At 56.9% G+C, this 27993-nt stretch overlaps 1 protein-coding gene across 3 annotated transcripts in view; it reads right to left on the bottom strand.

Moving 5' to 3' along the window:
• Positions 1 to 13653: 13653 nt before the first annotated feature.
• CXXC5 (CXXC finger protein 5) overlaps positions 13654 to 27993 on the bottom strand; it is a 21114-nt gene continuing 6774 nt past the window's right edge. For all 3 annotated transcript variants that reach the window (XM_040604193.1, XM_040604194.1, XM_040604192.1), the window contains exons 2-3: positions 19598 to 20643; positions 13654 to 14669 (exon numbers count right to left, since the gene is read on the bottom strand). In XM_040604193.1, the coding sequence (XP_040460127.1) occupies positions 14625 to 14669; positions 19598 to 20383 (831 nt within the window). In that variant the 5' untranslated portion in view covers positions 20384 to 20643 and the 3' untranslated portion in view covers positions 13654 to 14624. The remainder of the gene's footprint in view (positions 14670 to 19597; positions 20644 to 27993) is intronic.

Below are 27993 nucleotides of genomic sequence, written 5' to 3'. Positions count from 1 at the left end.
TCAGCAGAGGTGCGGAGTGTTTTAGTCCCGGATTCTTTGGCTGTCAGGAAAGCAAGAGCAAGATGCCATCCTCATGATAAAGCTTCATATAAAGAGGTGTCAAAAGCGAGAGGGCTGGAGGAGGCGGTGAGGACTGTAGGCATTTAAATAAAGACCCCAGGAAGGAGTGGGCAGGCTGGGTGTTTAACCCACGCCAGGAAAATGCCCCCGCACATTTCCCCACCACACTTCCCCAAACCTGTGGTGCTCCCCAAAGTTTGCCAAGCTTTCCCGGGGAAAAGCCTCTTCCCGCCTTGCCCTAGGCATGAATGCAGTTTGCAGTTTTAACAGCAGATGTCTCTCCTATTATGATTTATAAAAATGCTTAAAATAAATAATGCAAACATATTTACAGGAATGAATTCCTGCTCCTGAGCGCGTTTGTCACTCTGAGGCTCCCAAGCAGGAGTGGCTCACCGCCTGAGTGCCTCCCGCACAGCCTCCCCGCTGCCCCCACGCCGCCCCCCCACCACCGGCACTGCGGCAGCTGCCAGGAGCCCAGGGCAGGGTGGCCAAATCCCACATCCACCACCCCCCCGCGCCGAAGCCCCAGGTCTGGGCCCACACCAGCGTTTCCATACAAACGTTGTATAATCAACATGTTAAATATTTAAAATGGTCGTGCAGGAGAGCTGCCCGGCGGTGCCTGATTTCACACATCCTGACAATTTCACGGACCTCTGGGCTTACGTTTCTTGGCAAATAATGAAAGGCTGTTGGAGCCCCCTTCCTCGAAGGGCACGTTGGGGAGGTTTGCCCTGGCCGCAACTCCTTCAAACGCGATGCGACTTCTGCGGCGCCTCTCCCACCTCCGCGCCTAGCCATGGCCAATGCTTTTAACCGTGACCTTCACGCGAGGCGGATGCAGCCGTCACGCCGCAGAGGTGACTCAAAGGCAGAGCGGGGGGCCAGGGAGGGGGGGCGGTGGGGGGCAGCTGCTTCCAATGGAGCGACTTTTGCATCACTGTTCCGCAGCCGCGCGCTTCCCGGCGGGCGTGCACACACAGCGGCCGGGCATACCCGGCACCCTCCACATCCAGTCTGTCCCTTTCCATAGCTTCACGGTGCAGCGCTTCCCTCTCCCGAGGCCATTGGAGCAGGACCCAGCATCTTATCAGCAATCATTCTGCGACACAGCTCTCCTCCGGGCTCTACCTGCCGACAGCCAGTCTTGCTAGCAACGCAGGATAATATCTTTTCCCACCAGAGCCGCACGATGATTTCTTCCCACTGCAATTTTGTCTTGCTTCCAAAGCCACTCGAATAACCGGTGCCAAGGAAGCAGGGCAGTGAGGAGAGCTCCCCGGGGCAGGGGATGGGGCAAGAGGCTGCTCCAGCCTGGAGGACACCCCAAGCAGTGCTGGTCCTGCCCAAGGAAGGCCTAGAGGCGCCATCTGAAAGAACTAATGGGACTCCCTGGGCAAACCTCACCCCGGGCAAGGGAGGCAGCCCTGCAGCCTGCACAGCTGAGCCAGCAGGACGGGGAGAGGGAATGCAGGTGCTTTCCCCCAGTGGGCTGGATCCTGCCTGGGTGAGAGCCCCTAGGGAGCTCAGAACCACACCCTGCCAAAACAGACCCAGAAATTAGGCTGAAAATCCTACTCCAGAGGGACATGGGGGTCAGTGGCCTCCTGAGGTGCTGACCTACTCAGGGTCCTGCCTGCTTGCAACAGGGAAGTTGGGCATGCAAAGGAATGAGGTGTCTCTATTGGGACCTGTGCCACAGTGGAGATGTCCATTCCAGGTGGGACAAGCAGTGGTATCATGAACTGCATACCCTAACACGTTCCCAGGGGGGTCCTTCACCTTTTCCTCCATCAGCCAGAGCCATAGCCAGTGCTGCAAGTTTATAACCAACCCTGTCTCTACTTCTCAGCTCCAGAAGCAGATCCATGGCCCAAGCCAGCAGGGTGCACTACCCGCCAGAAGCAAGTCAGGCCCTGGTCCTGGCTGGAGGACTGTGGCTGCCCTGCCAGCTGTCCCACCAAGTATTGCCCATCAGGGCTGTAGCAGCACACAAAAGAAAGGTTACTCAGTGCTTTGCATCCTCTGGGTGATGGTGTAGGAAGAGCAGAACCTGTCATGGATCCATCCGTAGCTTCCAACTAGGTGGCCAGGTTGGAATTGGTCACACTAATAATTTATCCACTGAAATCTCTAGTTTCAGAGAGACTACAATTATTTGTGAATTTGGGCTCCATTTGAAAGGACGAGAAGCATCTGTTATCTTGGAATAAGAGAAGTGGGTCTTTTCGACTTCTGTGGTTTTAGAGGAACTTTGCAACTTTTTGCTTGTAATTTGTCTAGAAATGTAGTTAATATCAGTAGTGGATAAAACCATGTATCTCTTCCTGTCCAAGCAGTGCCTTTTTGTTACAGAAAGAATATCTAGAACAGTTCATTTCTGGTTGACCTAAAGTGATTTCTTTCCCCTGGGTTTTTGCTTTAACAGCCAAAACAATACAACCCCACTTATTCTCACAGCCCAAGTACACTTTTTGCCACACATCAACTGCCCACTTGAAATTTTCCATGCTTTGTGGATCAGTCAGACTAAATTTTTCTCTCCAAAATTTAAGCACATGCTCATTTCTGAGAACACCATTTGTTCATCAAGCAGGACCATGTAGCTTTCCTACTGCCTCGCCTGAAATCAGGAAGGAGATGGCTGCGCTGGGCCCAGACGGGGCTGCTCCATTTCCCGAGGACCTGCACACACATTTGGGTGAATTATCAGCCTCTGGAAACGGTTGTTTGCAGATTAGTTTGCAGACTGCCAATGCCACAGAATATGCTCACCCTCTGGAAAACTGGGCTCCTCTGGCGGAGCAGTCGGCAGGGAGCCGAGGGCAGCCCAGGGCCCAGCTGTGGCGGGGCCACCAAAGGTCCGAGCACCACGGTGCCCCACAGCCAGTGCCTAGGAAGGGACACAGGCAGGGCACGTACGTATGAGATGCTGCCAGCCCTGGTGATGTGCGGCTCAAGGACTTTGCAAGGTGGAATTGGGATGTTTGTGTTTTCTCTTCTTTCTTGCTTTTTTTGCCCTATTCTCTCTGTGCCAGATTTGAAAGCTCTACAGGCAGGATGGTTCAAACTCTAGTGCTAGTTCACCTGCTTCACACCTAGCCACTGCAACGCCCATGCTAGTGCACCCCCCTGGCTCCCTCCTTGGGGCAAATGGAGGTGATGATGGCCCTTCATACATGGGTGCTGCAGAGAGAATGGCTTCCTCCAGGACCTTCTGCTGTCAGAAGGATTTAATTTCCCAGCAGAGCTCCACAAGCAGGTGGGGAAGGAGGCAGGGGCTACCAAGTGAAGGCAAGCAAACATCACTGGGTTCGAACAAATCCACGGAAACCTGCAAGGGGACCAGGACAAGGCCGAAAAACTCAAGAGTGTTCACATCCTAACATGGCTGTGTTTGCCACAGCATTTTCTGCCAGCCCTGCACCTGCCCTTCAGGAGGGCCTCAGAGGGCAAGCATCAGGTGAGGTCCCCAGCTCCCTGCAGCTGCTGCTGCGTTCGCAGCTGTCTTGTGCTGGGCAGCAAAGGCATGTCCACCCCTGCCTGGGCCAGCAGCACTTGTCTAACTGAGGTAGGACAGGTTGTGGCCTGATTCCTCTTTAGCAGGAGGAATAAAAAGGATCCCAGGCAGCAAACGCAACTGTCCAGGTTGTGTTGGTGTCAGCTCAGCTCTGCTCAGCTCAGACACGACTCGGGACAACTGGCAAACTCCTCTGAGACAGCCAGAGCAGCAGGGAGATATCAAGTTAGGTCTGTTTCCCTCTTTACTCTGCCCTCCTGGATCTCTGCCACCTCCAAAGAAGGGAAAAGATGCCAAAAAAAATGCGACTGGAATATGAATATGATGTTCAGACTGCAGCAGCGGCTGTAACCCAGCTTGAACTCTCCAGCCACAAAGGTCCGTCCCGTGCTGCAGGCAGCAGGATCGACAGCCAGCCCCAGCTGACAAACCTCCCACCAGCCCGCCAGCAAGCTCCTGCTGGTTGCTGCCTGCACCTGCTCCCCTGCCCACAGAGCTCTCCTACCTGCCCGTGCCCATGCTCCCGCGGCGACTGAGGCCCTTGGCATCCCGGTGGCACGGCAGAGGTTGCTGGCAGAGGCCACCTGAACAGATGCTGAAGCAGAGGGGGTAGTCTGTACATGGCTGCACTAGGGAGTGGCCTAGGCCATTGGGTTCGGTTTGGTCTCGCATCCATAATGAGACGTGCAGGGAGCAGCAGCCACATGTGTCACAATGGAGAGCAGAGCCAAGGATGTGGATGTGAGAAATGTGGTGGCTGTGAGGACAGGGGACTGCACCCCCAGGTGCTGGCCACTTGCCACAGCTGGGCAGCAATGGGGTGCTTGGTCTGGACACCCTTGCCCAGGAGCCTGTGTCCATGGGGGGTCCCGCCTGTCTCCAGCACTTTGGCTCTGAACACGGCCAGAAGCTCCAGGAAAGGCTCAGGCAAGGCTGCCAAGCACCGTGTCCAGCAGAGAAGGACCGCCTTGCCCTCTCATTCTTGGCTCCCTTTGTGTGGGCATTACTACCCTGCATTTACCCAGCCCGAGCACTGCAGAGCCCAGCTGAAGAGTTTCCTCTGGTCTTCCAATGTAAACACACCAGAGCAGCAATTTGGGATGAGGCAGAAAAGCCGCACTGGGCCCACAGCACCCACTGAGCAAGACTGAGGACCCCAGGATGCAGCATCCATGTGCAGCACTCATGTGTGAGCCAGACCTTGCTTGCAGGGGTTGTACCTATTCCAGTCACATTTTTCTGGACATCTTTCCCCTCTTTGGAGGTGGCTGTCCTGGAACTTGTCCACAGCTAGAAGGATGCTCCACAGTGCTGTGTGCAGTGGGGGCTTTGCCTGGGTCTAGATGGTGCCTGTTCCTGGACTGGGAGAACAGACTGAGCAGAGCTTTGCTCTCCAGCCTGGGCAAACCAGCAGCTGTGAGAGAAAGGGGAAAAAGGAGAAAGCCAGGTACAAAGAGGGGCTGCTGTAGATCTCCTCAACGGGGGCTGTGGCAGCACCGGGATCTGTGTGAAGAACTGGGCTCCCCAGGTTTAGGAGGCTGAGAGATGTGCGGAATAAATTACTTGTGACACTGACTCCTACACTTCCAGACTCACACAGGATTTAGCCACCAGACTCCCAGTTAAGTCAGCGCCAGTTATTAAGGTCAGGAGAAGTCGGGTGGCTAAATCCTATCTGGGGGCTGCGGCATGGCAGGGCTGTGCCAGCCCACGGAGGCATCCTGGCACTCATGGGGATGTGCAGCACCGCTGCCTGGCACCAGGGCAGCCAGGAGCTGCTCCCATCGCAGGCTGGAAATCAAATTAACAAATTATGCATTGCATCTAGGAGGAGAGGAGAGGAGAGGAGAGGAGAGGAGAGGAGAGGAGAGGAGAGGAGAGGAGAGGAGAGGAGAGGAGAGGAGAGGAGAGGAGAGGAGAGGAGAGGAGAGGAGAGGAGAGGAGAGGAGAGGAGAGGAGAGGAGAGGAGAGGAGAGGAGAGGAGAGGAGAGGAGAGGAGAGGAGAGGAGAGGAGAGGAGAGGAGAGGAGAGGAGAGGAGAGGAGAGGAGAGGAGAGGAGAGGAGAGGAGAGGAGAGGAGAGGAGAGGAGAGGAGAGGAGAGGAGAGGAGAGGAGAGGAGAGGAGAGGAGATCTTGCCCTGATCCAGGAACAGGCTGGTCCATTTTGCTGCTGATTTCTGAGTGGTTTCACTTATCTCTTTCCTCCTCCACTACCTGAGGATTCAAATGCTCCAGGGAGATGTCTCCATTAACCAGTTTTCTTTGGCAGTTATATTTCATTACAATCTCTCTTCCCACCAATCCTTCCCAGCTTTTGTTGTTGTTTTTTTTTATTATTATGATTATTTTCACAAACCCTTTGTTTCCAGCTGTACTTAACCTGGCCATGTCCCTTTAAATACCACAGCCTGGGCAGAATAGGGGATCAGTCCTTTGACAGGAGCTAAAGTCCTGTTTGATCTGGATTAGATGCTGATTTTGCTTACCAGACTAAAGACCAAGGGGGACCATGCAGTGCCTGTGTTTGCACAAACCTGCCTGGTTGCATTCCTCTTTGTCCCGGTGTCCAGCCAAAGGGGTGAGTGCAGGGCTGTGCACACAGCTTGAAATCCAAGCGGATAAACGGTCACTTTGTCTGGAGACATAAGAAAATGGAGGTGGAAGGACAGAGTTGGCAGCTCTGCACTGTGCTGGAGAGCTGACTCAGGTTGCAGACCCTCTCCAGGGTGCGAGCAGGTCAGCACCCATCAGCTGAGACGTCTGTGGACATCCCTCAACCCTCGGCAGACCCCACACTGCCCACCCTGGAGGGCCCAGCTCAGCCTTACCGCCTGTCCTGCAGGCTGGGGCTTAATTACGGTGTCCTGGGTCCCTAACCACCCATCTCATGATGGGACCAGGTAGGATGTGGGGGCACCCAACAGATTGTGTTTTTTCCAAGGACTCCCATCCCCACTGTGTCCCATGTCCTGCCTCTTCTCCTGCCCTTTTTGCTCATCCCTCTGCCCAAAGAACAAGCATTTTCTCTTGCCCTGTGCAGTCCCCAACCCCTCGTGTCTTGCCGTGCCCTGGCTCCTTCCCTCAGCTCGGTCTCTCCCAAGCCCCCACTGCCTCTTCAGCTGCCCTGCAGCTCAGCCCCCCAGCCATGCTCCTGCTTATTCTGCAAGGAACTGTGACTGAATCGGGCTCCAGGAGAGATGGCAAGGGCCACCAGTTAGCTTAGGTGGACTGGAGCTGAGGGGGCAGGGAGCCCTCACCACACATGCATGTACTTGTGGTAAAGTCAACTTGTACCTCCCCCTGCGGCTGTCTCATTGGAGAAACGTCAGGACTTACCACAAGGCAGCGAACCGAACCATGCTGCTGGTGGGAGCCCTCCAGGCCAGGCAGAGCAGGCAGGAGATGGGGCTCGGTGCAAGCCCAGTGCCTGCACTCCATGCCTCACCCCGGGCAGTGGGGAGCTCTGCCCCAGGCTGGTTTCACCCCACCCACTCCAGGTTAAAAGCACCAGGAAAAACCTAGAGCAAAGCCTCTGGCTTTACTGACCTTGCCCTTTCAGTGGACAAAGCGCACCTCTTAGGCACAGGCAATGGGAGATCTCTGCCCACAGTGGCAAGGTGGAAGAATGCCAGTGCTCGTAATGCCACCACTGCAGGAGCAGGAGCATCTCAGGGGTTGCAGGGCACAGCTGAGAGATGCTGAGCTATGCCAAGTGCTCCTGCTCACTGCTGGGGTCCAGAACAATCCAGCTCTGCAGGAGAGAGGTACAGAAGCTGCAGGGCCTTCATGGGCAGCGGTCTCCTGGCTGGTCTGCTCCCAACGCTGGCAAACTACATCTGCTGGAGGTGAGGAGGGTCATGGCTGTGCCACTGCTGGAGGTATCATTACCCAGAACAGATGGAGCTTTAAAAAGAACAGGGCCAGCAAGTGAGGTAAAATGCAGAAATTAATGACTGTAAAGGTCAAGCAGGGTGTCCTCATCGAGGCCCTAGCCGTCGGCTCCTGGCGGTGGGCTTGGCTGCCTCGTATTGCTGTAGTCCCAGCCAGCACGACCAGAAGGCAATCAGGCACTGGCATTGCCCGCCTGCCCGCACCCATGTCCCACAAGACAAGAGGATTTCCCCACAATGCCAAGAGCAGGTGAGGAGATGCAGAAACCTGGGACAAAATGATACTGGTTTATGGCACGTGCAGGAAAGAGAGGGGGAGATTGTCCTGCCATCTTGTTCTTGTCCATGGGGAACCCTCATGGCAGCAGGTGGCCTTGTGAAACACCCTGGCCACTGTTCCTCTTCAACCAGTAGGAGGAGACCCAGCATGGACAGAAAGTAGGTGGCACCAGTTGCCACATGGAAGAGAAGGAACGTAATCATTTGGGAGGTCTCATCCAGGCTTGCCCGTTTTTATACCCTTCCTGGGTTTAGTATAACCTGCTCTATGCAATTGCTGACTCATGGGTTTGCCCACGATACAGAGACCAGCATCTCCTCCACCCCCAGCAGGCCTGCCCCAGCCTTGCTTGGGCTCAGGGGGAGGCAGCTGTGCGATGGGACAGACTTGGGGCGTGGTGTCCAGCCCAGCCAGCTGGAGGAGAAGCCAGCCCAAGGGTCGCAAAGACAAGGCAAGAGAGGGCAGAGCATCCTTTCTGCCCCGTGGGTGCCTCATCCTCCAGCCCTGGCTCAGAGGCACAAGGAGGACTGCAGGACTGGCTGGGAGGGAAGGACAGGGCAGCTTGGTCTTGCGTTCCCACTACCCATGGACCAGCTGGCCACCTTCACAAGCACTGTGTCCACTTGTGGCACTTTGGTGAGGGGGAGACATAAAACCCCAGACTGATGCGTCACCAGTGTCTGGCCAAGGGGGAGGTAGGTTCCAGGTAGCAACCCCCTAGCTTGCACTGGTACCTGTCACCTCTGCTAAGCCCCTACTCAGCTGCTGTCATTCAGCCATTGTCACCCAAAGGCTGAAGGCTAATGCCGCACCAGCCGCTCCCTCCTCTGCCCAATAACACGGCATCTTGCACTGAGTAGCCTCCTTCTGCTGTCACAGGCCGACCTATTTCTCACAAATCCTGACTGCTCTGGCCTTAAAACATCTTGACGCAGTGCTGAAACCAGCCTTGGCACAGCAGCGAGTCCCCAATTAAGCAGGAGCTGCCGCGGCTTGGTGTGGGCTTTGCAGCCAGCAGACACTGGCTGGAAGAGCAGAGCAGCCGCAGCATGGCTTGAATTGAGGAGCACCTATGTGCTCATCAGGAATAATCAGGCATTGTTCTCGATTAAAAAGAGGGACATCACGGCTCAACCAGGCTATGAAGTCCTTGTTGCCCACAGCCATGGGGTGCTGGAGGCTGGGGTCCCTGCTGGGGCTGAAGGAGTGGGGGATGCAAGAAGGCAGTCATTCACTCTACAAGGTGCAGGGATGGGAGCTGAGGCCCCAGACCAAGACAGCTTCCTCCACGGAGGCAGTACCGCTGAGATGCTGCAGGGCGCCAGGTCTGGTCACACACCAGTCCCCAGGGCAGGAGGACCTCGATCAGTTTCTGTGCAGCTCCAGCTACAGAAACCATCTAGTGATGGTTGCAGCAAAGTCCCCAGCCTCCTGCAGACCGCAGCAGGGTGGCGAGCCAGGGCGCTCAGCCACTGGAGCCACAGCTTTGCCTTGCTGGGGACCCAGCTCAGCCCAGGGTGGGCTGGTGAGATGCAGGAATGGGTGTTAGCTCCCATCTACAGGATCCTTTCCAAGGATGCTGTTGTGTAAACATCCTCTTGTCCCAGCTCAGGCACAGGAAGATCTCAATACATGGTGGTAGTTCAGGAATTCTGGAAGTCCCAGAGATAAAGTGATGTGGAAGACAAGCCTTCAGGTGATAAGAGGGCCCATGGTTCCTCTTCCTTGAGAAAAGCCCTTTTCAGGCTTGCTCTAGTATGGAGACAGCGATGAGCACAGCATCCCAGAGTCCTGGTGGGACCCTCCTGCTCCCCTGTCCCACACCTCAGTACAGGCAGTTTCTGGGGAAAGAAGCCAACACAGTGCTCATTCCCAGTGCAGCAGCTACAAAGAGATGAGAGATCCTTAGCTTGAATTTGAAAATTGTGCAACTATTCAGAAGAACTTCAGCCAGAGCTAAAAAGTGGTCTGGAAATCTCCCAGGAGGCGTGTGACACAGGGAAGGTCACCTGGGCAGCTGTAGGGAGCTGGACTGGAGGACATTTATTTAGATCAATGCTCCCATCCAAGCTGGCCCAGCAGCCCCAGGCTGCAGCCTTGAAGATGATCAGACAGCATGAGCAAAGCCAGTTGTGTGGTGGGGAGCATCCCCCACAGCTGCCCGTGCCTCGTGAGAGAAAGTTACCCCCAGCAGATCTGTGTCGGTCATGCCCAGCTGCAGTGGGGCTGCCAAAGCCCCAACCAAGCTGCTATCAGCTCGGCACCAGGACACTCTGGGGAGCATCCACACGTGGCCCAGCTGTGCAGGGGATGCTAGATGTCTCTAATGCCTGGCATGGGAGCTGGCCAGACCCTGCCTTGGCCTCATGGTCCCCCCAGGCTGTGCAGCGTCCCTATCAAGCAACCCTGAGCAGATTCCATCACCCCAACCCGCTACCACGCTCTTGCCGTCAGGATGAACCACTGCAGCACCTAGCAGCAACCAGGACTCCATGCTCATTGGAAGTTCCCATCCCACCACCAAGGATGTTGCAGCCCCCCTTGCCAAGACCCCAGCTCCTCACTGTCCCACCAGCCCCTCCGCCATAGGTCAGAGCCCCTGTGGGAAGCATGGCTGCCCAGCAGCGGGAGCAGGCTGCTGGCTGGGAGGTCACGCCTGGCCAGCGGCACTCGCGGCAAGCCTGCCATCCGGCTCAGCTGAAGCACATTTTGTTCGGCACTTCCTGCATCCTGCCCCATCCCCGCGCCGGGGGACGGGTCAGCCCAGGGTCAGGCTGCTAATTGCAGCCCAGAGGACAGCGGGACGAGGCAGCTGCCAGCCCACCCCACCAGGCTGTGACACAACACAGCAGAAGCAGTGGGTTCTGCTGCAGAGAGGGATGGAAGACACCTTGAAGCCAAGCCCAGCACCCCTCAACATGCTGGGATTCCCCTGTGGCAGGACAGGACATGCCTCTGGTACCAGCACAGAGGTTGCAGCTCCTGCCATGAGCTCCGCTGTAGCTCATCCTGGACTCTGGGCTGTGGATACAGTCTTCTGAATCAGGCCAGTTCCACCACACAAACCACCACTGGCATCGCCGCTGTGCCGCTGCACCAGGCCCACACCAGGGTCTGTCCTCTCCTGTCATAACTTGCTGGCACGTTCCCATGCAGAGCTACCAAGGCCAAGCAGAGATTCAGACATGGCTGTGCCCTCTGTGACAGCATGCCCTGGGGCCAGAGGCAGGTTTTGTTGCCCTTCTGCTAACTTTGTTTAATGAGGACATTAATTAAGAGCAACCTCAGGCCAGCCCTTGTGGTAGCACCCAGGGTTCTCTCTCAGTGCCATGTTGAGCTCATTATCATCACCCCATGCCTCCTGTGCCACCTGGCTGCCCGTGGCCACCCTGGGGACAGCAGCCCTGGCAGGTGCCACTTCTCCACCAGCAGCTGGGCAGGCAGTGGGGACAGCCCAGAACAGGGGCTGTGCCCAACAGTGGCACTGCAGTTGATCATGGTAGAGAGGATGGAGAGGAGGATGGACTTCACCCTCAGGGGATGCCTGAGGTCCTGCCTGCCTGGCCAAGAGCTCATTAGGTAGGGCTTGTTGGTAAGGTGTGTCCCCACCTACACAACCCTGGGAGGCACAGGTGCAGCCCAGAATGGGGCTGAGCTAGAAGTACTGTGGAGGGGCCACCTCGCAGCCCCAGCACCCCATCTCCCACCTCCCCACCACCCCATCCCACTCACAGGTAGGGTTTGAATCCCACCCTCTCTGGTTCCTTCCTTTCTCCCAATCCTGTTTACCCCTGTGGGGAAGCCCTGGCTCTCCTTGACCCCTGCTAATGCCCACATCCTCCCTGCAAGCACCACACGCCCCGCTATCACTCCCCTCCCCTGCCGGTGCCCATCTTCCCTGCTAATGCCCATGGTCCACGCAGGAGCCCACAGTCCCTGCCATTGCCCTTGGTCCCTGCTGATGCCCTGGCTGGAGGAGCATGCAGGTGCTGGCAGCACTGTGCTTGGTGTGGTAGTGAAGGCAGGGGCTGTGGCAGGGCATGGCTTCTGACCCTGTCTGTACAGGCAGCAGCACCGCGCTCAGCAGCCGCACGTCCCTGCCCACAGGGGCTGGGTGCTGCCCCACACTGCTCCTGGGAGCATTTGCGCTGCCACAATGTGCCGAGCAGATGTGATGCCCATGGGGGTGATGGGGGACACATGCCCTGTGCCTTGTGGCTTCCCGGGGGAAAAGCAGAGTTGGGGACACTGCTGTCCCTTGAAGGAACAGACAGCAGAGAAGCAGTGTGGCACAGCAGGGTTTGCCACGTCTGCAGTTGCCCCGATGGCACTTCACCAAGCACCAGCCTGTACCAACAGCAGCCCCTCATGCTGCACACACAGCGTCCAGCACAGCCCTGTTGGGGGTGGTGTGGCCAGACTGGGGGTAACAGCCCTGTGGGGGCTGGTGGGATGAAGCAGCACCCCGCCATGCAGCTCCTGCAGGGCGTTAGGGCTGGAAAGCCCTGGGGAGAGGGTCTGTGTGCCACTCCCCAGGACGCTCTCCCAGTGTGGGTCAGGGGCTGCTTCCCCCCCAGGTGCCAGTACTGTGTGTTCACACAGCCCCAACCATTAGCCACAGTCATAAAAATACCAGCCAGACTCCTTTTTCCCATAACACCCCCCCACCGCCACATTCCTGCTAAGTGATTTCGGCTGTTGCCTGAGCAGCACAAACTGGGAACCAGCTCCCCACAGCCCCTTGCCAGTGCCACCCGTCGGTGCACAGGCTGGGCATGACACACACCAGAGCACTCCTGGGGTGTGAGCAGGGTCCACCCGTCCCTGCAGGCCTTGAGCTTTGTCCTTCACCGTGCTGGTCCAGCTGCACCACCATCACTGTGAGCTCCAGTCGTTCCCACAGGCACCACCAGGCTTGGCCGCTGGCATGTCCCAGGTGCCCAGGCCAGGTTCCAAATGCCCAGGAGCCACTGGGGCGGGTGGGTGTGAGGCTGCTGCAAAAGGCATTTGGGGTGGTTTTCCCCAAGGACTTTCTGCTCAGTCCTGGCAGGTCGCTGCCCAGCAGGGACGGAGCCCACGCACCGCCGTCACTCCCCCTCTCCTCCGGGCGCACATCTGGTCAACAGATGCTGGCCCAAACGCTGGCTGGAGCCAGGGACAAAGGCTCTCACTACCTCACCCCAGGAAGGCAGAGCTGGCACTGCTGGCTCCAGGCAGATCTGCCTCTACCCATAAGCTGGGATGGCCTTGCCCATGTGTCCAGAAGCCCCTTGCGGGGGCTGGCAGGGGGCACACAGCCCATATGCCCAGTGCAATGCTGAGCATAGCACCCCTAGCACCAGCCACAACCCCTCCAGCTTGTCCACGGCTGAGCCCGTCCAACGTTCCCCCCCACCCCAAGTGGCTCCCGCTGACACCACACAGGCACCGGGCCCGGCTGGAAAGCATCAGGCACTCAGCCTGCTGAGCTCACCCACCTTCAGGAGCTCGTTTTGGACTTGTCCTGATAAAATGAGCCTCACCGTGATTCTCAAGGGTGCGTTGTTGATACCGTCTTACCAAAACAAACGGCGACATGCTACCTGGTAAAACTCCCGGCAGGTCAAACTGGGAAATATCCCCAGGAAGATCTGGGGCTGGCTTAGCCCAGCCGCTGCCAGGATTAACCATGCGGATTTAGCAGCCGGGGTGACTCCAGCTCAGCACATCACGCTGTCCCACCCGGGCCAGCCGCCGCCATGCTCCGGCACCGGCACCAGCAAGGTCCCCTGCAGTTGGCAGGCAGCGGTGGTGGGACGGGGTACGGGCAGGCAAAGGCTGGCGGGGGGACCAGCTGCCATCGGCACTGGGGGGCCTGGATGGCTGGAAAAAGGGGTGGGAGAGAAATAACAAAGCTGTAAATCATGACACAAAACATGCATTCATTTTATTCACAAAAACAGCCTGGATCGCTAAAACATTACAAACAGCATTTCAATTTAATGATGTAGAGAGAGCTGGGGAGACGGGGATTTGAACAGGAGAGAAATATCACTTTTTGTAACTGCTTCAGCACAGGTCCTGCAGTATTATTTTTATTTTGATTTTAACTTCAGTAAGTTTACAAAAATTACTTCTAGGAGTAAACCGTTGCAATTAGGAGGTTTTTCTGTATGCAGTGTTTCTTGTTCTATATTAATAAACTAACATTGACATTTTTTTCTTTTTTGTTTTTAATTATTTTTTCCTTTTTCAAAGACTGCCAGTTGTGTAGCAGTTGTTTTCTTCCACCTTTTATACCGAACCTCTTGCGGGTTAAACTTACATAGGTGAATGGCTAGGAAAAGGGATACTACATCGCTTTAAACATATTCTCATTTATAAACATGAAGTTGAGGCATTCTATAAACTATCCACTCTATTGTATGATGGGAAAGAATCAAATAAAAAGTATAAATGAGGGTGCAATTAAACAACTGTGCTAAATTACAGTAGTGCTTATTAGTAACTAGATTTTAAAAGGTTACTGTAAATTTACATTCCCTACACAAGTACTGCATCTTTCACACATAAACAACATCAACACCAAAACACAGAAAGAAACTGATTGTCCATACTCTGTCTATTAAGTCTTGGTACTTTACAGATCCATTGTTTTTTTCTTTTAATTATTTTTATTTGAAAAGCAGTTAAATGTCTGACTAGGACTCGAAGATGTTAAAACGAACGCAAAAAAAAATTATAAAAACAGGAATGAGATTTGCGAGAAAATATTTTTGGTTCTAAAGAGACACAGGTGCATCCATTCATTTCAGCCAAAAATCCCTTGCCTGAGACAACACAAGCAAGCAGTGACATTGCACTTGGATGACAGAGCTTTGGGATTCCCATTCCTACTGGAACCATCTGAACGCGGCTCCTGTAGGAAGCATCACCTTCTGGAAAGGAAGAGAGACAGGGAGGGGGATAGAAGAAGAAGGGACAAGACGTTAGGTCGGGTCCGGCACAGCCGCGCGGCACCAGGGCTGCATGCCCACACCCCCCCGCTCCCACCCCTGCCCTGCATCCTGGTCACTGGCCTCGGGACAGATCCAGCCCAGGCTCAGCATCCCCCGTTGCCGCCACACATCCCAAGGTTTCCAGCCTGCCGGCAAATGCTGGGATGCCAGAAGGAGGGAGACGGGGTCCCCCTGCTGCTGGCCCCCCCTCCCTGGCAGAGCAGCTCGGCCATTGTTCCCGCGTCCCCGCGCCACGGCCGGCACAATGGCGCGGCCCCCAACTTCCCCTGCAGCCAGCACCGAGCACAATGGCCGGGCCGCGGTGAGCTGGCACGGCCCAGCACGTCGTGGCCCTCGCTGCCAGCCCCCACCGTCCCTGCCGTGGGTGGGCAGACGCCCAGCGGACAGGAGCCCGGCCAGCAGATGGGTCAGGGAGTGAGCTGCCTGGGGCCACAGGGCCTGGGAGCTGCTCAGGACACATGGGAAGCACCCTGCTGCCACCCAGCCACGCTGAACAACCTTGTCCCCAGCAGAGCGGCACCAGCAAGGACCTCTCAGCATCTCACAGGGGAAGAGGGATGAGTCCTACCAGGCTCAATCCCACACACAACAAAGCACCCAACAACAGATGAGACCCCTCTGAAGCCACCTCCAGGAGAAGCGGTGTGGGGCAATAGCCCAAACAGCCCTGCCATCCTCTGGAAGAAGAGCCCAGCATGTTTCCCAGCTGGATGGGGTTGGAAGCCTCTTCAGCATTCATGAGACCGTGGGTGGAGTATGCAAGGGCCACAACGTCTCAATGCCAACAGCCCCCGAGGAAGGCCAAGTTATGCTAGCCAGCACATAGGACATCGTCACCAAGAGCACATGCCTCAGAGGGCCCTTGGGCTCCTGCCCCTTCAAACAAGCAAGGGACACCAATGGAAAAGAAGCCACAGGCTGCAGTGATGGGCACAGGGCTGCAGGCTGGGCTGTCACAGGGTGGTGTGGGTGACAGCCAGCCCCAGCCCCACTCCCAGTGTTGGGCCCCTGTGCAGGGCTAGGGACACCCCATGTGTTGTCCCAAGAGTCAAAACCATGCCACATTCCAGTCCCTAACTCCACGCAGGAGCCAGACAGCTCTCATTGGATCCTTCTCTCTGATCAAGACACTCACCAAACCTCAATGAGTAACCAGGACAGCATCTCCCCCCACACCTGTGGGACGGACCCCAACATGCTCACTTCCATCGGCACCATGAGATAAACATGGGGCTTGCGCAAGGGGAGGGGGGCAAATGGCAATAATGGGCAGGAGCTGGTGGTGCCCAGCTCCTTCTTCCTGCTTCCAGCCTGTGCCTGGTCCTCTGGGCAAACCCAGCTCGGGCAGTCAGTGAGCAAGGAGCTGCAGGCATCACCGCTTCCCCAAAGGTCTCTGCAATATGTAATCAGGCATCTGGGGAAGATACAAGTGCCTCTGGCCGATGATGCACGGGGCTGTGGCACAGCATGCTGCCCACATTGGATGCTGCCCAAGGCACCAGACCTGGACCTGGCAGGGCAGAGCATAGCGGACTTGCCAGCAAGGGCCACCAACCCAGATACATCATCCCAGGAGAGAGGAGTAAGAGGAGAGGGAGCTCCTAATGGGTCTGGAAGGAGATACAGATCACCTTGAACACCTATGCTCCTTTGTTATTAAAGGAAGATGGACAGCTAGCTCTAATGTGGATGCCCAGGATAGCTCACCCCCTCATCTCCACGATCACAGAATCACAGAATTACCTGAGTTGGAAGGGACCTTCACAGACCATCCAGTCCAACCCCCCTGCTGTGTGCAGCTCTTTCACTAGATCAGGTTCCTCAAAGCCTTGTCCAACCTGACCTTGAACCCTTCCAGTGATGGGGCATCCACAGCTTCTCTGGGTGTCGTGTTCAGTGCCTCACTGCCCATAAAGCATTTTTTCCTTATGTCCAACCTAACCCTGCCCTCTTCCAGTTTAAAACTGCTGCCCCTTGTCCTGTCATGATGGCCTTGGTGAGAAGTCTCTTGTCTGTGAGACCCATGTGAGGGTGGCAGTGACCCTCACACCAGCACTAGCTGAGGCACCAAGGCACTTCACCAAGGCTTCTCAGGATGGAGAATACCTCTGCTCAGTCATATCCTGACTATCTGTGGCCTTTATGTGACCTACAGCTCCAGAGACAAGCCCAGGGTGACCTGCCCAGGCATGGCCACCAGCCCTTATGGCATTACCTGGGGTTGCTGGGACTGGCAGAGCCCGGAGGAGCCTGGTCAGTGCAGGGACATGCTGCTGCCTGCTCCAAGCATCCACCTTGCCTCACTGGTCTTAGAGCCTCAGCCAGCCACCACTGGGACACCAGCAGCAACCGGTTATTCAGGCTCTGTAGATGTGCAGATAAAGCTTAACGGTGGCAGAGGGATTTAGCCCGTTTTTTTATGCCACCATAAAGGTTTAATTCTATTTTTTTTACTGCTTGATTTTAGATCAATGTTTAATCACAGCTGCGGCCCCTGTCCAGGCTCTCCAAGGACGCTCCTCTGGATGCACTGGGCTGCCAGACTAGAGCCACTGCTGGCTGCTCTTCTCCCGGGCAATGGCACAACTCCCCCACATGATGCTTCACAAAGCCCTGTGAATTTTTCAGCCCCATATAAAGGGCCACTGACTGGCCACTCCTGTCCTGGTATTAAGCACTACAGTGTGATGGCACCTCATCAGGACCAGCAGTCCTTGGAGCCGCCAAACTGGCAGCAGCTCTGCATCCTGGCCACCACCACCTCCAGATAGGTCTCCACCGGGAGGCAGGTGCCAGTAGCTGCCTTACGGCTGGCCCAACACAACGCATTGCCAGGGCTGGTTACATAGGGTGAGGTTTAACAACCCAGCCACTGACGCAGGTGACCTTTGGACATCAACCAGGGCCCTAGCATCCCTGTCCCAGCCACACACAGCCACAATCTCGTTCAACCCTACCAAGGTCAACACACGGCGCAAGTGGATACCCTGCGAGAGTGGAAGATCTGCTCTGAAAAGGGGACAGGGATGCCCTGGAGTGACCCACATCTCCCAGGCATCCATCCCCACCAGCACATCTCTTTTCAGCCTCAACACACCCACGGTCATGCCCAGGAGGGATGGGAACCCATCTCTGGTGGAGCCTAACTCTGTCACATGAAGAGTCCTATTTCAGTGGCTCCAGTTTCTCAACCAGCCACAGGATGGGGAAACCAGTCAAGGGGGTGACCGTTTCACAGGTTCCCAGTGCTATTTATCATCCCCAGACCCAGCGCAGTGCTGGGAGAAGGAAGCAACTCCTCCAGCTTCTGCAAGCTCTGAGTCTATTGACCCGCTTTAGGACTCTTTGGAAGAGATGAACTTTTTTTTTTTCTCCCTTTTTCCCTTTTTCCAGATCACTGACTCAGCAAATTAGAACAAGAATATAATTTAGCAATACAGCGGTTTTTGAAAGACACAGTCCCCCTCTCCTCATCCCCACCGCCCAAACAGAATTTTTTTTCCCCCTTCACTATTCATTCAGAGCTGATGCTAATTGAAAAACGTAGAATGTGGCTAAGAAAATGGTCTGTTGTCTCTTTAGGACAGAGGATGGGCAATGCCCTCATGCCAGGATATGCGATCCAGCTGATGCCCGGGTGACTTCTTAGCCTTTGCTGGCTCCAGGGATGCGCTCACTGGCAGGAAGCAGCATGCCAGCACAGCTGACGGTGGGATTGCCTCCCACAAATATCAAACCTGGCCTAAGCACAGCACGTGGGGGACCCAGAAGACAGGTCTTGGCCCAGAGCGCCCACAGGGGTGCGGCAAGAGGCAGGCTCTGCCAGAGCAGCGTGCACACACACCACCTCTGCATTGCATCCCAGTGCTGCCGGCACCCAGCCCTCACCCACGCCACACCATGCCACCAGCAGCTGCCCACAGCCCTGCCTGCATTTCAGACCCGTGTGATGACCCAAGTCACCGGACTCATCCTGTGCTCCCCATGTGAGTATCATACCTCCCTGGCAGAATTGACAAGGTGGCACCCCAACCCAGCAGTAGCTTACAGCAGCTCCCCTCTGAGGCCAAGGGCAACATCCATAGGCAGATTGTGGTGGGCAGTGACAGCCCAAGTACCGCCCCAAAGGCTCACATCAGGAGGATCCGGGCATCCTGCTCCTCCAGGTGCCAAAGCAGGCACGCTGCCTGCAGGGACCACAGCTCAGCCACCACTGGAAAACCCAGCTGGTACCTTGTGGACTCATCCTGACCGCCCCAGACATGCTGGCCCAGGGAGACCTGGCATGGCCACAGCATGGGAGACACTGCTCAGCACACGCTGCAGTTGTTTACCACCCACAGATCGCCGTGCTTCTGCTCAGAGCAAAGGGTGAGCTAAGGGTCTGGGCTCCAGCTGCAACATGGCCACAGGTATCACTATCACCGATTACTCACAATCCAAAAAGCCGCCTCCTGCCTCCCCATCCTCTAACCCGACTGCCAGGTCAGGAGCCACTCCCCGGCTTTGGAAGCTGCAGCCCACTGGGGACAAGGGATGCCAACGCTGAAAGTCAAGCAGAGACCCACTGCTGCCCACGCCTGCAAAGGGGAGAGCTACTCCCCACGTGGCCGGGGACCCCAGGGAGAGGCCCCAGCCCTCCCCCCTAAGCCGATCAACTCCAGTGCGTCAAGGAGGGCAGGAACTGGGGGCACGGGGCAGAGCACACATCTCATGGTGACAACTGTTAATGGAAAAGGGAAAAATAAGAAAGTAAGAAGTACCAGGTGTTTTATTATCTAGGGCAAGATCCGAACCCAGGAGTGCAGCCCGAGGAGGGGTTAGGGTGCCTGAGAGGGGCCGGTTACCTCCAGTGCTGCAGAAGGCTTCTTTTTGAGTTCTTCACATTTTCGGAATTTGCAAATCTGGTGGCCAGTTTTGCGATTCCTACAACTGCTGCACTGCTCGCAGTTTATCCGTCTTCGGCAGGGCGGGCACATGCCGCATCTTTTCCGTTTCTTTTTCCCCGAATTGATGGCAGATGCCAACTCATTCTGCATGGGATACTCTGCCAAGCCAGCCATATGGAGCGCGCTCTCTGCCAGAAACACGCCGGCAGGGGTCATAATGAAAAGGCCTGGGTTGATGGGAAAAGCCCCCAGGTAAGGAAAATCAGAGGGGCCGTTCATTGTCTCTGCAGCTGAGACTGCCTCCATGTCAGAGATACCAGTCCCGTGGTCGCTTGCTAGAGGAAGATGCTCCTGTACCACTCTTTTGAGCATTTCTGTCGACTGAGCAAACTGTTGTAGGGCGGTCTGTCCTTCTGAGGAGATCTCCGACACCCGGTCTAATTTGCTCAGCATACTAGAGATGTTTTTGTGCTTTGAGGTAGAATGACTTTTATCCACAGTCGCTTCATTGCCATTAGCTAAGGGGTTGCCTTTCTCTGAATGTTCGCTTACCGAGCTGCTGCTACCAAAGGTGGAATAGTGGGAGAGTGGACGGGACTTCTTAAGACTTTTGTTCAAAGGTTCACTTATTATTCCACTTTTGTTCCTCCTCTCGGAGTTGACGGGGGGTTGAGAGTCATCTTGGTTATTTTTTTCCGTCTCTGGCTTGTTCCCAGTGTCTTGATGGGAGCCCAAATTTGACATGGTGCCCAGAGCACAACAAAACCAAACCCAAAATTAAAAAAAAAAAAAAAAAAAACAGCCAAACACCAAAACCCCACCCCCAATGCCAAAGCGAAAGACCCCCAAAGCCCTTCTAGTAGCACCAGCCCGCCAGCCACCAGGGAAAGCTCAGACGGGAACGCTCATCAATGGGGCGTCTCCTCTGGCGTCGGCTGCAGAGTACTTCAGGCCGATCTCAGTGCAAAAACATACTCTGCGGCTCTGGTACACAACATGCGGCTCTGGAAGTAGAAAAGAAAAGAGAGTTAGCACTGGCAAGAGCCAACAGGCTTTTCAAAGCAGCTCTTCCTCCCCCTGCCATGAAAGTCTCAGTGCCGCAAACAAAGAAACTCCAGGGAACGGACCTCGGTGGAGATCCGTTCCACTGCTCTTTAAAAGGGTCACCGTCCAGACAGAAATGGGGGGTCACAGGGGAAGTCCTGGCGTGGTAGCAATGGCACTCCAGTGCTTAAAGGCTTTCTGTGCCCAGCTCTCCTCCCCCAGGGACTGCAGCCCCAGGGAAGTCACGGGGCTCATCCCCTACTCCGCTCCAGCGACATGCAGCCCCTGTGCCGGATGGGACCGCGGGTGTTCACAGGATGTCCCTGCGCTGGCAGCCAGAGACCGTGCAAGGGGCCCCCAGTCCCCACCCAGCAGTTGCCCGCACCCCCTGGCCAGGTGCCACAGAGGCAGCAGGTTGCAGGGCTGCACCCCAGCTCCCCTGCCCCTCCACATCTGCTGCTCACCCAGCTCAGATCATGCTGAGCCTCTCACCCTTCTCCTCCTTCTCTTCCACCCCTTGGACCCTGGTCCCCAGGCCAGCACTGCACACCAGGCAAGGAAAGGAAGCCACATGGGGAGCTACAGCTTCACCTCCAAACTCCACGAAAGAGATGACGCGGCGTCCCACTCCAAGCCCCTGCAGTGCCACCTCCAAAGCCCATAGGGAGCTGCAGCATCTGCCTCCAAACCCCTGTGGCATCTACCACCAAACCCCATGGGCAACCACGGTGTCCCCTTCAAACCCCACGGGGAGCCACAACAGCCACCTCCATGCCCCAGTGCTGACCTTTGGCCATGGCCCTGCGTGCCCTGCCCGCATGCCCACCACAGCCACGCAGCCACTCTGGCGGCGTCAGGGGCTTGGCAGCAACAGCAAAAGCCTCCTCTCAGCACCGTTCCCCAGTGCGGGGACAATGCCACCGTCCCTGGGGCAGCTCTGGGGCAGCTGGGCCCAGTGTGCCTGTGAACACTTGTTGTTGTGAAATTCCTCCTCCTCCCCTCCCGAGCACACATGCACGCACGCACAGGCACCGCCAGAGTAATCAGGCTTTAGAGGAGAAAAGCTGCAGGGCTTAGCAGAGCAGGAACCCACGTCCCCACCCCAGCAGCAGCTGGGGGAGGGCAGCACCAGGAGGAGGCCACTCGCCTACCCCAACCCTCTACCCCAGCTATCCCGTCAGCTTCCTCTCTGGAGCCTGGGCAAGGATGTGGCCATGTGCAGAAAACCCTGCTGGGACCCTTGCTCCTGCCCAGGGGTGATGCAGCAGAGTGAGGGGCATCCCTGCACCCCTTGCACCCTGCTCATCCATCACCCTTCGTGTCCCCTTCACCACAGCCAAGCTGCAATGCAACCCCCGCAACCCTGCTACAGCCCAGGCCCTTCCCTACGGACACAGTTCTGCAGCTGAGCTGCAGGCATCACCATTAAAACGCTGACAGGGGCAAGGTCACCGCGCCAAGCACCACGGTACTGGCAGACGAAGGCAGCCGTCTCACCCCAGTGCCAGAGCTGGCTTGCCTGCGGAGAAGCCCCCCCACCCTCACACTAAAAACCGCTTGCTTCAGCTGATTTAAGATGCAGCGCGGATCGATGCAGGGCTTGAGTTCCAGCCTGGAGCTGGCCAGGCCATGTGGAGAGGGAGGGCTGTGGCAGCAGGAAGCAGCCCTTCCCCAGGCACTGCGCTGCACTCTGGGCAGGGGGATGCCAGGGGGCGGCGAGGCTGGGGTGCACCCAAAATGGGTGCTGGGAGCGTGGGTGAGCTGCTGCTGTGCCCCTCTGCCAGGGAGGTGCGGTCCCATCCCTGGAGGCGTTAGGATGGGTCACACCTTAACGTCGAAAGCAACGGGTGCTGGGGCCGGAGCAGGGAGCGGAGCAGGAAAAGCACCGGACAGGAGGATATGAGATAAAGCCACGCGGCAGTGTTATCTTGCGCCTGCCCGCAGCTGCCTTTCCTGCGGCCCTGCGCCTCTTCCGCCCGCGGTGCCGCAGCCCGCTCAGCGTGGGAGCCCAGTGCCAGGACGGATCTGCCCAGGATTTACCAGCCTGCCTGCTTGCCTGGCAGCACCGCAACCACCGAGCTGTGGTGCTGCTGTAGCATTTACCGGGGCTCTCCAGGGGCACGTCCCACATCACTCAGATAAAAATTCCAAGTCGTGCCCACGTGGATCTTGCTGCCACGCCGAGGGGTCCCCCTTACCCCATGGCACAGGGCAGCAGGGTCCAGGTGCTCAAGTGGGGAAGACATGGGATGGAGGCATGCCATGGTCGCCATCTCCATCACTTCACATCTTCCTCCACAGTCAGCCTTTCCCAGTTGGCACTAGCAGGCAGCTGCCCGCCAGTCCCACCCTGCTGCATAAACTGGGTGCCAACAGCTCCAAGCCCCCACCAGTCGCAGCCTCCTCCGACAGGGGCTGACGGCTGCAGAGCCTGGAGCACGGGCTCCCCAAGCACCCACTGCCGCAGCAGATGACCCTGCAGGATGAAGCCAGCCCAGCCCACCAGATGCAGGTCCTCTGCTGCCTGTGGGGACAAGGGGCACACCACCATGTCCCCTCCCAGCCCCAGTGACGCAAGATGGTGCTCAGCTGCTGGCACAGGGTGCTACGCTGAGCTGTGCTGAGCCATGCCGAGCCGTGCCGAGCCATGCTGAGTGGCGCCACCGCACAATCCCACCATTGTCCTGGCTGCTGCTCTGCCTCCGCCAGCTCCCGCCATCTGCAACTGCCCGGCGCTGCCCTCCAGCCCCCCAGGGCCACACTCCTCCGCAGCGGCAGGCACCGGGCGCCACTGCCATGCCAGGTGGCACGGGCCAGTCCCCTCTCCAGGGACCCCAGGACTGTGGGGTGCCTGGCTAATTTGCACGAAGGGGATGTCTCCCTCACAGCCCAACACTGCAGGACCACCCAGCGCAGCAGACATCTCAGCTGCTCCTCGCCAGCCTCTGCCCAGGCAGGTTGTTAACTGCAGCGGGGGGAGGAATTAATGATCTTAATCCCTTCTTTATGATTGACCCAAGCAAAGACCGTGAGGGCCCCCCTGTCCCGTTTCTGCCCCTTTTCTGGTCCCCATCCCCCGGGGAAGGCGCCGGGCAGCGTCATCTGGGTCCCTGTCAGAAGGTGCTTAGTCCCAGCCGTGGCATTAAGGGGCACGTGATGGGCTCCCTCGCCCGGGTCTTTGCACCGGGCAGCTTAGCAACCTGGAGGGACGCCAAGGTTCAAGGGGACACCACCAAGGTCGGGAGGCCCCAGCCCGCACTCAGGAGCTTCCCAGCCCTTCGCAAGCCCCTGCTCCCCGCCCTCCACAACTTCCCTGCCAAGTACAGCCTGAGCCCAGAGGGTCAGAGAGTGTCCCAGCAGCTCAGCCCAGGGCTTCCCCCCAAAGCTCAGCCCAGCACCACTCCACAGCCCCTCTTCGCTTTGCCCCGGGGCTCCCCCCATCCTGACACACAGGCCGACCTCATAGGACCGTGCTGTAATAGTCCTAGCAGCGCCAGGAAAAATAAAGGTTGCAAAAGGATCTCTGGTAGTTCAGCATCCAGAGAAACCATCACCAGCTGATGGACTAAGAGTATCCCTGATTGCGGGCACCATTTACCGTCAGACGGGAGCAGGAGAGGAGCTTTGCTTCTCACAAAAAAATGACAAGCTGCGATTTCCAGCCCGCTCTCCTGTGTTATTTCACTGCATCGCTGGAAAGCCATCAGCTCCTGCGATGTAAAAAGTCTTCGTCTTCAAGAAAGAACTTCTGCTTTCCTTTAATTTTAAATAAATCAACCTCCTCCTGGAAAAGCTGCCAGTTGGTCAGCCGTGCCGTCAGCCGTGCACAGACACGGCTGTAAAGAGAGAAGAAAGCAGCAAAGCCAGAGCCGAGCTGCTCCCGGGCTCCAGAGACAAAGGGAGAATATAAAAATTCGGCTTTTTTCTAATCCCTGGGCGCTGGGTGGGCACTGGGGGCGGTGGCTTTGTCCAGCCAAAGCAGACGGAGGATGAGGACGGAAGGGACCCCGGCATCTTTTCAGCCTTGAGAAAGGCAGTAATTGTCCCCTCCACCAGGTTTTTGTCCCTGCTTCCTTCCCCTCGCCATGCGGCTGTCTGCCCAGAGCAGTGCCCACCTCCCTAGCAAAGCCCTGGTGATGGATGGACAAATGGACAGACTCAGCTGCTCCACAGGCAGCCCTAAGGAGGACATCCACTACTACCACTTGCCCCTCTCCAAGGCATCCCAAGAAGGATGTACGTTGAGGGATGCTGCAGCTGAAGGCACCATCCCAGCTACAGCTACTGCTCCAGAGGCCGTGCTCCCCAACCACCCTGGCCAACAGTCATGGACAAAACCAAGGGATGGGCAGGACTGCGGAGCCATGGGTGGTGGGAGCAATGCATGGGGCATCCTAAGACACCCTTGAGGCTCCTGGTGTCTGAAACACACCCTAGGATGAGCAAAGCCAGCAGGTAGAACAGGACCACCACCCTGTAGCACCCTGTAGGGTCAGAGGGTCTAGCTGCAACCCAGGTCAAAGGTTCAGGAGAACGAGCACCACCAGAAGAAGATTCAAAGCTCCTCCAATCCCAGCACCACAACACCTGACTCAGCTCCCAGGTACCCAATTTCCACAGCAGTCAGACCTGCTGGCCTTTCCACCAGGTGACACAGGTCAACTGAAAGCCAGCAGTGACGTCTCATCACAGCCTCATCAACCATAAGTCAGGCAGCAGGCACCAGACCAAAGGGCTACTGGACCTCTCCAACCACACTAGGAAGCACCATCAAGTCTTGAGCTTCCAGGAACTCAGCCAGGGAAGAACTGGCCACTGGGACTGCTGGCAGGGCAGAGACCCATGGCACCATCACCTCTGGGCTGCTGCTTCTATGAAAGCCACATGGGGAAATTAGGTGAATGAAGAGAGAAATCAAGCTGTGATCTCCCAAGGCTGAACATCCCTCTGGGACACCCATTCAGGAAGAACGCTGTGCCTGGTAACCAGGCACCCTGAGGCAAAAGATGTCCTTCATTTTGTTGTTTGCAGGCCATTGCCTCCATCAACCCAACAGCCTCCAAGCTCTGCTCTTCCAGTTCATCCTCCCAACAACTGGTCCAGCCAGAAGATCGACTCCTGGATGCACCATGGAAGTTACCATCACCCACTAAATTTTATCCAGACATCAGGAGAGGACACCAAGGCCTGGTAGAGGTTTGAGTGGTGTTATAAATGCTAAGCCTCGCCCTGGGTGTTTGCAGGTTAACAAGCCAGAGGTACGACGGATTGCCAGATGGGCAACTCGCATGGATATAGTTCATCTCCCGTGCTCCAGGACATCCTTTGAAGGGCCAGTTGTGGCAGCCACTCTGCTCATCTCTGCTGCTGAGGTGGCACTGAGGGATGTTAAGAAGCCAACTCCTGAATTAAAAAGGCTATGGAAGATTAAATCCAGCATCTGGAGTTAGCCCTGGAAGCAGATGGCAAATCATCATGGTGCACAGAGTGGCTTTCACCCGTCTCTTCCTTGCAGGCAGCCACTCTGCTGCGGTGATGCCTCCCAAGAGCAGCCCTGGATGCACGCACAGCCCGGCCACCAAGGGCCAGACACGTGCCCTGCCAAGCACATCCTCCAGGCACCGTGAGGTGAGGCCATGCCACTGTCCTGCAGGTGCCCAGCTGAGCAGGCAGGAGGTGATGTCACCTCGCCAGGTGGGCTCCCTATGCTAGCGCTCCATCCAAGACATATTTTTCCCCCACTGGTGGTGGGCTTCCCCACATAACCCCATGGCTGCTGTGGGCTGCCCAATGCACTGGCACACAATCCTGGTATGGCACAGCCACGCAGGGATGCCCAGCTTGCACCCAAGAAAGGCAGAAATGATCACCAACATGCCCTGGACTTCCAAGGAGGTTACCACTGCGGAGAGGACAAGGATGTCCCCAGGGACACTGCTGCTTCCATGCCCATCCTTGAACCTCACCCTGTGGCCAGCCCCGAGCACACCACGCCACCCTGGTGAGCTGCGGTGCCAGCACAGCCAGAGCCACTGCTGCAGGGACCGACCTGCGCCCAGGGCAGCCCCACACCGCCCGGCCGGGAAACGTGGCTGCGTCCTGCCTCCGCAGGGTGGTGGTTACGGATTAAGGAGTCTTAAATGTCAGACGACCAGGCGCTCCCTGGAAATCCACTTATCTCCGCTGCCACTCGGAGCGGCCAGAGCCGGGCGGTTATGGAGATAACGCGATTTGAAGCGTCCACCCGAGCATTGCAGGGCTGCGGGTGCCCTGCGGACAACACCAAGCACCTCCTCCCCTCCTCCGCTCACCCAGCTGCTACCCAGAGAGCCGGGTGACGGCCACACTGCTCAGCCCGGGGGCTGCACCCACCTGCACGACCCCCCCCTTCCCCAATTCGGGGGGATGAGGGAGTCTTGGCAGCCTCACTTCCGCGGCGCTCATCCATTTCTCCCCCCAGTGCCAAAGCTGCACCAATTTGCTGCCCAAATCCTAAAATGACTGTAACTAAAACCTACCAGATTGAGCCTCGGGAAGGCCCCCCCCGGCTCGTGCCCCCCCTCCAAATGGGATTGAACAGATCCAAGCTCGCACGAGCCCAGCTCACAGCCAAGCAGCAGCTGACATTCACGCGCCATGGCACGGCTCTCTGCTGCTCGCCCACTCCCCCCAGCTTGGCATCGCCTTGCCTAACATTGCCATTCTGGAGATGTGGCATCACTCCCAGCCCAGCAAGACCCCCGTGCCCTCTGCAAAGCCCTCCCAGACCCTCCTGGAGGGACCCCCAGCTCTTTGGTCCAGCTAGTCCCCAGTGTCCCCTCCATCAAGGGAAGTCTCCAAGGTGATGTCACAGCTCTGAAGTTCAGAAGACCAGGCTGAATGACCCTAGGGTGTTGGGGCCAGGTGGATAGGGGGCAGGTACTGCCCAGGGGCAGGTGCCAGCAAAAACGGGCATCCTGGCAGAAGCCCCAAGAGCCACCACAAGGGGCTGCAGGATCCCAGACAAGGCTTCGCCCCCAGCAGGCCCGCACACAGCCCACCAAGGCCAAGCCAAGACGTGTGAATTGTTCCTGTTAACAGATGGAGCGATTACAGCATAAATTACTTGGGGTCTAACCGATAACCAGGTCACAGAGAGACTGATCAGCAGGCACAGAGCTCCAAGAAGTTAATTAAAAATAAGAAAAAAGTTGTAGGCACTGTCACATGGGAATATTTGATGGTGAAGAGCCCCAAATCCGTCAGTGCCACTTCCAGTGGTGCCCAAATCCATAAGTGCCACCTCTAAGAGCAGCCCCAGCCTGGAGAGG

Source organism: Falco naumanni, chromosome 8 (assembly GCF_017639655.2).
Source record: "Falco naumanni isolate bFalNau1 chromosome 8, bFalNau1.pat, whole genome shotgun sequence".
NCBI classification, from domain to species: Eukaryota; Metazoa; Chordata; class Aves; order Falconiformes; family Falconidae; genus Falco; species Falco naumanni.
The sequence above is the reverse complement of the archived record's forward strand: the minus strand, read 5'-3'. Positions and strand labels throughout refer to the sequence as shown.